The 10,978-nt window shown below is 54.8% G+C and overlaps 1 protein-coding gene across 4 annotated transcripts in view; it reads left to right on the forward strand.

Annotated features, from left to right (window-relative positions):
- SCAMP1 (secretory carrier membrane protein 1) overlaps window positions 1-10,702 on the forward strand; it is an 88,361-nt gene extending 77,659 nt beyond the window's left edge. For all 4 annotated transcript variants that reach the window (XM_089312904.1, XM_051837592.3, XM_089312903.1 and 1 more), the window contains exon 9: window positions 8,242-10,702. In XM_089312904.1, the coding sequence (XP_089169030.1) occupies window positions 8,242-8,406 (165 nt within the window). In that variant the 3' untranslated portion in view covers window positions 8,407-10,702. The remainder of the gene's footprint in view (window positions 1-8,241) is intronic.
- The last annotated feature ends 276 nt before the right edge of the window (window positions 10,703-10,978 follow it).

Consider the following 10,978-nt stretch of genomic DNA (forward strand, 5'->3'; position numbering starts at 1 on the left):
TGCCGGGCACCCAGGAGGAGCAGGGCTGGCCTCAGGAGTGCCCCAGTGTGGGGACCACAGCCAGCTCCTGGTGACAGCCTGCCGGCTCGCTCTCTCCATGAGTGTGCGCGGCCCTGGCTGCTCCGCGGGGCCCTGAGCTAGCCTGTGGACAAGGAAGTGCGGGGAGGTGTTTCTGTGGGGCGTCGTGGAGTGCAGTGAGCGTAACACAAACTGAGATATGGTTGGAGCCAGCTATGGTATTTCTGGAGAGAAGTTCTCTTAGTGTGGTACGAGTTGTGGGCCAGTAAAAAACAGCTGATTTTACTTTGATTTTCTTCTAGGCCTTTGTGGGTGTGCAGCGGCGGTTCCTAGCCACCAGGGGGCAGGCTCCTCACGGGCAGCCCCTCTGCTCTGGCTGGGCGGCTCTGAGGGTGTGGTTTTTTAATTTCTTAAAATGATTATCATTATGCTTACCTTGATGGGCGCAGCTTTGGGAAGCCCGGTGTTCTGGACCCTGAGGGGTTGGGGTAGGTAGCCGTCACCGTGCGCCGGGCCGGCATGGGGGTGTTCTATAACCCACAACTCAAACACTGAGAAATGCGCGTCTTTTCTACACCTTCCTGGGCGAAGCGTTCCAGTCCTTGGCTTTCACAGACCTCAGTTTTCTGCCAGTTCACTTCTGTCAGGTATTTTCACAAAGAAGCTTTTTTTTTTTTTTTTCCTTTTTCCAAAACATTTTTGAGAGGCACAGGAGTGAGCGGGTGAGTGAGAGGAGAGAAACTGCCACCCTGTGGTTCTCTCCCCAGATGCTGTGGTAATCAGCCAGCACAGCGCTGGGCTGGGCTGGGAGGCGGGGCTCTCTCCTGGGTCTCACTGGGTGCTCTGACCTTGTCACTGGGCTGGGAGGCGGGCTCTCTCCTGGGTCTCACTGGGTGGTCTGACCCTGTCTCTGGGCTGGGAGGGGGGCTCCCTCCTGGGTCTCACTGGGTGCTCTGAGCCTGTCACTGGGCTGGGAGGCGGGCTCTCTCCTGGGTCTCACTGGGTGGTCTGACCCTGTCTCTGGGCTGGGAGGGGGGCTCCCTCCTGGGTCTCACTGGGTGCTCTGAGCCTGTCACTGGGCTGGGAGGCGGGCTCTCTCCTGGGTCTCACTGGGTGCTCTGAGCCTGTCACTGGGCTGGGAGGGGGGCTCCCTCCTGGTTCTCACTGGGTGCTCTGACCCTGTCACTGGGCTGGGAGGCAGGGCTCTCTCCTGGTTCTCACTGGGTGCTCTGACCCTGTCACTGGGCTGGGAGGGGGGCTCCCTCCTGGGTCTCACTGGGTGCTCTGACTCTGTCACTGGGCTGGGAGGCGGGCTCCCTCCTGGGTCTCACTGGGTGGTCAGAGCCTGTCACTGGGCTGGGAGGCGGGCTCCCTCCTGGGTCTCACTGGGTGGTCAGAGCCTGTCACTGGGCTGGGAGGCGGGCTCCCTCCTGGGTCTCACTGGGTGCTCTGAGCCTGTCACTGGGCTGGGAGGCGGGCTCTCTCCTGGGTCTCACTGGGTGCTCTGACCCTGTCACTGGGCTGGGAGGCGGGCTCCCTCCTGGGTCTCACTGGGTGGTCAGAGCCCTGTCACTGGGCTGGGAGGCGGGCTCCCTCCTGGGTCTCACTGGGTGGTCAGAGCCCTGTCACTGGGCTGTAAGCGGGGCTCCCTCCTGGGTCTCACTGGGTGCTCTGACCCTGTCACTGGGCTGGGAGGCGGGCTCCCTCCTGGGTCTCACTGGGTGGTCAGAGCCCTGTCACTGGGCTGGGAGGCGGGCTCCCTCCTGGGTCTCACTGGGTGGTCAGAGCCCTGTCACTGGGCTGTAAGCGGGGCTCCCTCCTGGGTCTCACTGGGTGGTCAGAGCCCTGTCACTGGGCTGGGAGGCGGGCTCCCTCCTGGGTCTCACTGGGTGGTCAGAGCCCTGTCACTGGGCTGTAAGCGGGGCTCCCTCCTGGGTCTCACTGGGTGGTCAGAGCCCTGTCACTGGAGCCATCACTCTGCCTTCCGGGTCCTGGGTTAGCAGGAAGCTGGAGTCCGGAACTGGAGCTGGGCTCTGTTTGGGACCAAGCGTCTTAACTAGTGGCCGAAACAGTGGTTCTAGAAGGTTCCTTTCTGTTGTAAATTTTGGAAAGAAGGGATAATGGTTTTGAGTGAAGGGGAAAGAAAAATGGGTCAAGTAACAATAAATGAATTCCATCAGAGTTAACATAGAAATGATTAGTGGATGATCCTAATTTGTGTCTCTTTGGGGAACCCTGGCTTTATCTTTTTCACAAAACCTGAAAATTTGTTCACAGATTGTCATTTCTGTTTTAATAAAAATTATTAGTTTTCTGTGTATCAAAAGAATTTTAGAAAAGATCACTTGACTTCTCTCAAAAACAAATTTTCCCAGTTGATTTAAGTTTTTAAGCTATACTGGAACATTTATTCTGCAGCTATTTTTTTTTTAAATTTATTTATTTGACAGGCAGAGTTAGTGAGAGAGAGACAGAGAGAAAGGTCTTCCTTCCATTGGTTCACTCCCCAAGTGGCCGCAATGGCAGGAGCTGTGCCGATCCGAATCCAGGAGCCAGGTACTTCTCCTGGTCTCCCATGCGGGTGCAGGGCCCAAGCACTTGGGCCATCCTCCACTGCACTCTCAGGCCACAGCAGAGAGCTGGACTGGAAGAGGAGCAACTGGGACAGAACCCGGTGCCCATATGGGATGCTGGCGCCACAGGCGGAGGATTAACCAAGTGTGTCATGGTGCCAGCCCCTTGGACCATCTTGTACCACTTTCCCAGGCCTTAGCAGGGAGCTGGATCGGAAGAGGAGCAGCTGGGACTCGAACCGGCGCCCATATGGGATGCTGGCGCTGCAGGCGGAGGATTAACCTGCTGCGCCACAGTGCCGGCCCCTCTACATGTGTTCTTACACGCCACATGTTTTTCGTTCCTTGAGGACCAGACCTAATTTTCACTCACTGTATAGCTCCTGAAAGACACAACATAATAGTCTGTAGTAGAAGCCACGGAATAGTTATTTGTCTATCTGCTGGGGATTAAACAGCCCGAAACTATCTTCACTGTTTTATCTAAAAAGGTACCAAATAAGCACAGCACGCATGCCGTCTAGCAGACGTGTCACGAGGCAAAAGCTTCTCTCGCAGCTGCTGCGGAGGGTGAGACGCCAGGAAAGGCAGCGCACACCTACCAGGCGGCTACACGAGCAAACCGGCAACAGCGAGCGCTGGCCAGGAAGCAGAGGGGCCGCTGGGGGACCCAGGACAGCTCTGCCACCGCAGGAGACAGACGAGCGGCTCCTCCGGCAGCTGAGCCCAGAACCCCCTGCGGCCACACACAGCCCCACGTCAGCAAACGCACAAAGGGACTGAACACGGGGCTCGGACGGACACCCGATGCCAGCACGCCCAGCGCACCGTTCACAGGAAAACACCTCCCTCAGTGTGTGAGTGCACACCATGTGGTCTGCGCACGCAGGAGAAGTTCTGACACAAACAACCCTGGCTTGCTCTCTGCGGAGTAACGGTAGCAGTCACTGGAATCACTGTAAGGGATACCAAAGTACAAGCGAGGGCCAACTTGATTCCCCTGTGAGTGAACGCACGCAGGACACACAGGACCTACTCAGGGTGCTGTCTCCCCAGGAACTCAAAAGCCCCCTCTGCCTGCTCTGCGCCCCAGGGTCACGGTGATGGAGATGGAGTCCACTGGAACAGAAAGACAGGAAACTCACCGGCTGTCTACCCCAGGCTCAAAATAAAGTCTAAGAAAAGGTGGGCGGAGGGTGGTGACCACGGTCTTAACTTCAGAGAGCCCAACACGGATCTTTAACCCACGAGGGCCAGTGCGTTGTGTGGGACCAGGCATGTTCACAGAACACTCGCTGTGGAAGACCAACTGCGCAATACCGGGACAACAGCCGAGACTCGATCCTTGCCAGTTCCACACGCCACGCAAATTAAAAGAACAGCTGCAGGGGGCCGGCGCCGGGGCTCACTTGGCTAATCCTCCGCCTGCAGTGCTGGCATCCCATATGGATGCCGGGTTCTAGTCCGGTCGCTCCTCTTCCAGTCCAGCTCTCTGCTGTGGCCTGGGAGGGCAGTGGAGGATTGCCCAAGTGCTTGGGCCCTGCACCCACATGGGAGACCAGGAGGAAGCACCTGGCTACTGGCTTTGGATCTGCGCAGCGCCAACCGTAGCTGCCATTTGGGGGGTGAACCAATGGAAGGAAGACCTTTCTCTCTGTCTCTCTCTCACTGTCTAACTCTGCCTGTCAAATAAATAAAAACGAAAAACAAACAAAAAGATGTTCCAAGTCCTTGGGGCCCTGCACCCTCGTGGGAGACCTGGAGGAAGCTCCTGGTTCCTGCCTTCGGATCAGCTCACATCAGCTCTGGCTGTCGCGGCCATCTGGGGAGTGAACCAGCGGATGGAAGACCTCTCTCTCTCAGTCTCTCCCTCTCACTGTCTGTAACTCTGTCTCTCAAATAAATAAATAAAATCTTAAAACTTTCTTAAAAAAAAAAAAAACACATGTAGAAAAGCCCTACAAAAGGAGCACAATACAGAAACCCTAGAAGATGTACAAAGTGTTGGATCCATACTTTTTAAAAAGAGAAAAAAAACAAGAATGAAAACATAGATTTAAGCAGCTCGCTTGTTTTTTATTTTCTCACCTTTTATAAAAGTTAATATGTTACATTAGTGAGAGTGTGATTTCTTGACATGGACTGGAAACGTGGGCTTGGATTATTTTGAATGAAGGACTGTGGTGTCGGTTTCCTGGATTTGTGGCCGTGCACCACCAGGGTGCGCTGTTGCTGGGCCTGGTGGCGGAAGCAGCCCTCCCTTAAGGAATACACTGGGGTAAGCCCCCTGCATTCCGCCGTGCATCTTAGAGAGCAGACGGGCTCCCGGGGCTCCCGGCGTTCCGGCTCGTGGGAGGTATACTTGAGATTCTGAATGGTGGCCATGCAGTTAGGAAGTACAGACTGAGGACACAACAGATCGTGTCCTTTTAGTGATACTCCTAGCACTGAATACTGCGGTTAATAAAATTCTCAAAAAAGAGAAAATAAAAACCAGGAAGGAAGAAAGAAAGAGAAGGGAGGGACAGGAGTGGTGTTGTGCGTGGCTTCAGCCTCTACGTGCAGCACCCGCGTTCCGGATCCGAGTTGAGTCCTGGCTACTCGGCTGTCTGCTAGTGCGCCTGGGAAAGCAGTGGAAGGTGGGCCAGTACCGGGGCCCCTGCACCCACGTGGGGGACCAGCATCGAGGGCCCAGCTCCTGGCCTCAGCCTGGCCCAGCCTGGATGTCGCAGCCGTGTGGGGAGTGCACTGGTGGATGGGAGATCTCTCTCTCTGTCACTGTCTGTTCAGATTAATACATCTTGAGAAAGATAATGGAGTGAAAGATACAGTAAATACTTCAGTCATTTATGTTTTAGAGACCACAGTGCTTCATGTTGGAGCTCTGTCCCTGGTTTCCCGAGGAGTCTTGAGTTACCAGTTTCCAGTCTGAAACCAGAGGGAGGCGATCGGCATTTTGAGTGAGTGTTGATCTCGTGATTAGCCGGCAATGAGGAGTCGCCTTTCTCACGTGGATGCTTGCCAGATGCGTGTGTGGTCCTTGCCCTCTGGACTGTGTGGACATGCACTGCTGGGGGTCGAGTGTCGTGTCTGCTCCACGGGACGAGGACCTGCCACCCGCATGCTGAGTCGTTTAACTGTGAAGCCCAGAAACACAGCAGCCCCTCAGTGTCACAGGTTGGAGAGGGCAAACCAGAGCTATGCTTGGTTAAATGCCTGTGTGTGGGGAAGGAAGTAGAGACAGGGGGCTTGTGATTGTAGCACACCGTGGCTGGAGCTAGTGAGTAAAGACGTTTATTGGTTTATCTTTTTAAGATTTACTTATCTGAAAGACAGAGTGGCAGAGAAAGAGGGAGAGACTGAGAGAGAGAGAGAGAATATCTTCCATCCCCTGGCTCACTGCCCGGTTGGTTGCATCGGCCTGGCTGAGGAGCCTGGAACTGTATCCAAGTACCCCCTGCGGGTGGCGGAGACTCAGGTGCTTGGCCCCTGGCCCACTGCCTTCCCAGGTGCAGAAGCAGGGAGCCGGCTCAGAAGCGCAGGACCCAGTGCTGGGAGCGCGGATGCCGGCGTCGTAGGCAGCGGCTCACCCTGCCGGGCCGCACTGCTGCTCCGGGTCACTAGGTCCCTATCATGCCCCTCACTTCGCAGACCTCGGCGTTTGTTCTCACCGTCAGATACACTTCTGGAAGCTGGGAGTCGGCTTCCGCTGTTTGCTCAGCTCATGCTGGAATCGGGGGAAGTCCTTGGTTAGTCCATTCCTCTTCCGACTGTTCTTTCTTGCTGTGAGTGCCTCTGAAATACTGGTGTGCTGCTCCACTGTGGTGTCTGACCGCCTTCTCCCTCCGCTGTCTGTGTCCTCCCAAAGCAGTTTCACACGTGCCGGGGTCTCACCCACCAGCTGCACGGTATCTCAGTACCTTTGGCTCCTGTAACAACAGCAAGTGGCGCATGGTTCTGGGGGCTGGGAAGATCAAGGCGCAGGCAGGCTCTGTGTTGGGTGGGGGCTGTGTGCTCGTGGTGGACAGCCCTCTGCTGTGCCCTCAGGTCATGCACAGGGCACAGGCGCTCTCTGGGCCTCTGTTTCTAAGGGACTTGCTGATGTCCTCATGCCGGGGTTCCCACCTCAGTGCCAGAGTGTGTGCAGGGGACAGCACGGACCCTCGGTCCGCACAGAGGCCATGGGCTTGCATCTGGGCAGCTCATCTCTCCTGAGCGCCACACCAGCTCTTCCTCGGGCTGCAGACAGTTGCCGGGTGGATGCGTGGGTTTGTTGTCCACCTTCCCCTCTGTCCAGCTTATTCCATCAGCTCTCCACCATCTTGAATCTGCTTCCTGGTTCTGGGCTTGGCTTTGGAGTCTCTGGCCGGGGTTCTTTGCCTCACTCGGCGTGCACTTGGCAGTGAGCACTTCCTGCCGGGTTTGGGAGGAGGACTGGGCGGATGCAGCAGCCCCGCGGTCAGCCTGCCTGGGTTGGTGTTGCAGTGAGGGTCCCTCCTGGACCTCTGGACCCGTCACCCTGCATGGCGCCCCCCAGTTCCCTCGCGTTCCCCCCCAGAGTCGGAGGGCCTGGTGATAAGTAGTGTTCCGAGGTACGTGGTTATGTCTGTTTGCAAATCTGTGTTAGACTGAATGGCTCCTGTTCCGTGTTGATGGGCTTCCTGGTTGGCTTCTGCAGCCTGAAATGTATGCTGCTGGGGAAGCTCTGAGCCCCTCTGGTGAACATGAACCAGGATTTGAATGAATCCCTAGACAGGCAGTGCCGAGAGTGTTTCCTGGCAAACCCTGCGGAGCTGACCACACGCCAGAAGCTGAATGGCGTGCGAGTGGACGGCGGCAGCGTGCTGAGACATCAGTAGTGCGCGGTTCAGTGAAGGGCACGATGGCAGCACTGGGTGGTGTCAGGTGGGTGGAGCATGTGCCGCCAGTGAAGCAACAGATGCGCTGTCATTTTCTTTGAATTGTCAGGTGTAGTAAATTGATAGTATCGAAGCCAGACTGTCTTGCTGTGTGTAGGCCGTCCTGTTGTGATGCTGTAATGTCTTAATTACATGTTGGGTCCAGGGGAAAATGTAATTTTGCAGCTGGTTAAGGAATTTTTCTTGAGGGGCCTGGCGCTGTGGCACCGCGGGTTAAGGCTGCCTGCTGCCTGCCATGCCACCGTCCCCCGTGGGCATCAGTGGAGCCTCCGCTGCTCCGCGTCCAGCCCTCCTCCCCTTCCTGCCTGGGGAAGCAGCAGCACACGGCCGAGTCCTTGGGTCCCTGCCACTCAGGAGGGAGGCCTGAGGGAGTCCAGGCCTCTGATTTCAACAGGGGGGAGCCCTGGCTGTCGTGGCTGTTTGGGGTTTGAACAAGCAGATGGACGATCTCTCTGTCTCTGTCTCTGCCTTTCCCTGTCTCTCTCTTACTCTGCCTTTCAAATAAATAAACCTTTAAAAAAAGGTTTTCTTTAAATGGCGTCTGGCTTGAGTTGGCGTAATGATCTCTGCTGCTCAGGTGAGAGACTCCTGTGTGCAGAGACGGGCTCAGCCCAGCTCTGCGTGCCCGCGGGGGCTGCTCTTCCTGTCCCCGAGTCGTGGGCTGAGAGAGCAGCTGCACCTGCCCGTGCGGGCCGCCGCTGACCGCCTCTCACTGTGTTGTGGCTCTGCAGGTGCATGGACTGTATCGCACCACAGGTGCCAGTTTTGAGAAGGCCCAGCAGGAGTTTGCGACAGGCGTGATGTCCAACAAGACCGTCCAGAGCGCAGCCGCAACCGCGGCCTCCAGTGCAGCGACCAGCGCCGCGCAGAGCGCGTTCAAGGGGAACCACATGTAGAGCCCTCGGACAGCACCAGCTACCCGGACTGTGCTTTCTCTCCAGTTACTGTACTCTACAGGTATTTTTATGTTCCAGACACACAGTATACACAGCATGGATATTTCCTGTTCACCTGTGCATGGGCTAAGACCAGAAAAACTTCCTGTCTCATTACTTCGCCTGGTAGTTTCTTAAAATTCCAATGCCCCTTGCAGAAAAAGAAAAATACATGCTAAATAAATATTCTCCATATTTTTTGGGGGATGATGTTCAGCAGATTATTTCAGTGGTGACACACTGAAAGGAATATGGTACTTACGATTAAACACGCATTCAGCACTCCCGGCAGCAGCTCTTTCAAGACTCGTTAGAGGGAAGGATTAGACAAGCCAGAGGAGCTGTGTTTCTCCTGTTTGTATCGAAAGGAACGGGCCAGTACAAAGGAATTGGCTTGCTTTTCAGCAGTTTCAGTCACCCGAGAAGAGCCTTGTGCACTTCGTAGTAGATAATGTAAATTGTATCTTCTTTTTCCTTTCTCTTTTTAGAGTAGTTACTATTTTGATAACAACCTCTAGTCTTGCATGGGTCCCATGTTTCTTAAATTAAAAGAATTAGTATTTTGGGTTCTGTACTGCTTATGGTTGTTAGGATTCAGGGGTTCTTTATGGAATCATAGAAATGATTTTCTGTAATAGTTTCTTTTAAACACGCATTTATTGGGGTGCAATATGAGAGTTTATTACAGTATGCAGTGCGTCATCCAGAGACTGGACTGAGTAGGTGCAGTGATCATGGTTCCTCCTATTGATTTGTCCTCATTTTCAGTGTTCACGTAGTAAAGTCTGCTGTATGAGACTGTGTGTACCCGTGGCTCCCTTAGCTGGCTGGGCTTGTGTTTGGCAGTGCCTGTGGGTGTGTGCGTCATTTTCAGGGAGGTAGCAGAGGCCAGCCTAACCTTCGTCTAAGGAGAGCATGCAGGATTTAAGGGATTTTTCTTTTAGCCTCTCATTTTCAGTGGCATAAAAAATAAAAAGAGCTGCCGTTTTTCCTGGGCTTGAATCCCGGGTGCACCGAAGTCTTTCACTTTTTGAGTCAGACTGGATACATTTAAAAAATAAAACCTTTAACTAGTACCAAGCAAGGACACACAAACACAATCAAGGGCATTCATCATGAAGGCAGAAACAGCAAAGTTGTTAGTTATTCTGCAGCAGAGAACTTAATTCTGGGTAGGCTTGGGTGCAAGCCTGGGGTCACTTCTTAGTGCTGACGAAGCGAGTGCAGGCATGTGAGCGTCGCCCCTTGGCCCTGCAGCGACGGGCGTGGCTTCCTGGATGTGCAGGGAGGACAGTCTGCTGGAAAGCATCCTCTGAGATTGCAGTTCTATTTTAGAAGGATCAGTTGGGCATAAATGGCCCAGGCGCTTTGATCCTCCTGCCCACATCTGAGCTCGGGCTCTGGCTGGCGGTGGCGTTTTGCAGGCGCTCTGCTTGAACCCAGGTAGTGCCGATCCCCGGGTGGCGGACTGTCCATCTGTTCGTCCGTCTGGTCTGTCCCGGGCGGGAGGCTTTGGGGAGGAGACTTCCGCTCTGGGGAATCAGGGCTCAGAGGAGGGATTCACAGCTGTGCAGATGTTTCTGGTGAGCCGCGAGCTGCACCTGCATCCTCACCCCAAGCGAGCTGGCGGAGCCCATGGCCTCCCTGGAACCCGCTTCCTCCGTGTGCCGTGTGCACGTATGGGGCGCTCGTGGCCACGGTGAGCCTGTGTCCCAGGCCCATCCTTGTTTTGCTTTAAGCTACCCGTGAAAGACACACGAGAGACTTCTGAACCGGAATGCCGTTAGTATGTAGGAATTCCCACAGGTAGCTCACTTCCTAGCGGGGAGCCACTGCACAGAGGGGACACGGTGTTCAAGTTCGGCGGGTTGATGGAAGTCTGAGAGGGAAACGCGTTTTTTTAACAGTGTAAACACAGCTTTAAACTCTCCCAGTCACGTTCCCCGTCGGGGATCGGCTGTGGCCGGTTTTCAGGCCGGGCAGTTGGTGCCGTGCGTGTAACACCGGAGCGACCCGGCTGGCCCCGAGGGGCTTCGCCAGGGGGCGCCCTTGCCCGTCAGTTCGCAGTGTTTAGTCATGGCTGCTTGTTTCAGACTGAAGGTGGAACACTGGAAACCATTGCCCGCTGATTGTAACGCGCACTGGTCCGCACAGACGCCTCCGTGGTCCCTGATGTTGCATGTTTCCGTGGTTTGGAAGTTTTGTATATTTATTGTATTAACACAGAGTGTCACAAAATAAAATGCTGTTTACTGGACGTGTGCGCCTGTGATTCTGAACACCACATTCAGGTGAACGCTGTGTGCATTCAGAGGAACTTAGCGCCGACGGCTTAGCGTCGGAGCAGCTTTCCGTTTCATTTCCTCACGCAGTCTGTGCGTGACTGTCAAGTGCTGAACACGGTAACTGGTGAGAACTGAGGTTAAGCAGGACAGCTGCTCTTCCGTTGCACTGACGGACGTGGGCTTCGCCCCTGTGATATGCACCACTATAAGATAAAAATAGAGACTGTTTTTTAGTTAGATTAAAAATG

This window comes from Oryctolagus cuniculus, chromosome 14, assembly GCF_051225735.1.
Source record: "Oryctolagus cuniculus isolate XC-2025 breed Fujian yellow rabbit chromosome 14, ASM5122573v1, whole genome shotgun sequence".
Classification (NCBI taxonomy): Eukaryota; Metazoa; Chordata; class Mammalia; order Lagomorpha; family Leporidae; genus Oryctolagus; species Oryctolagus cuniculus.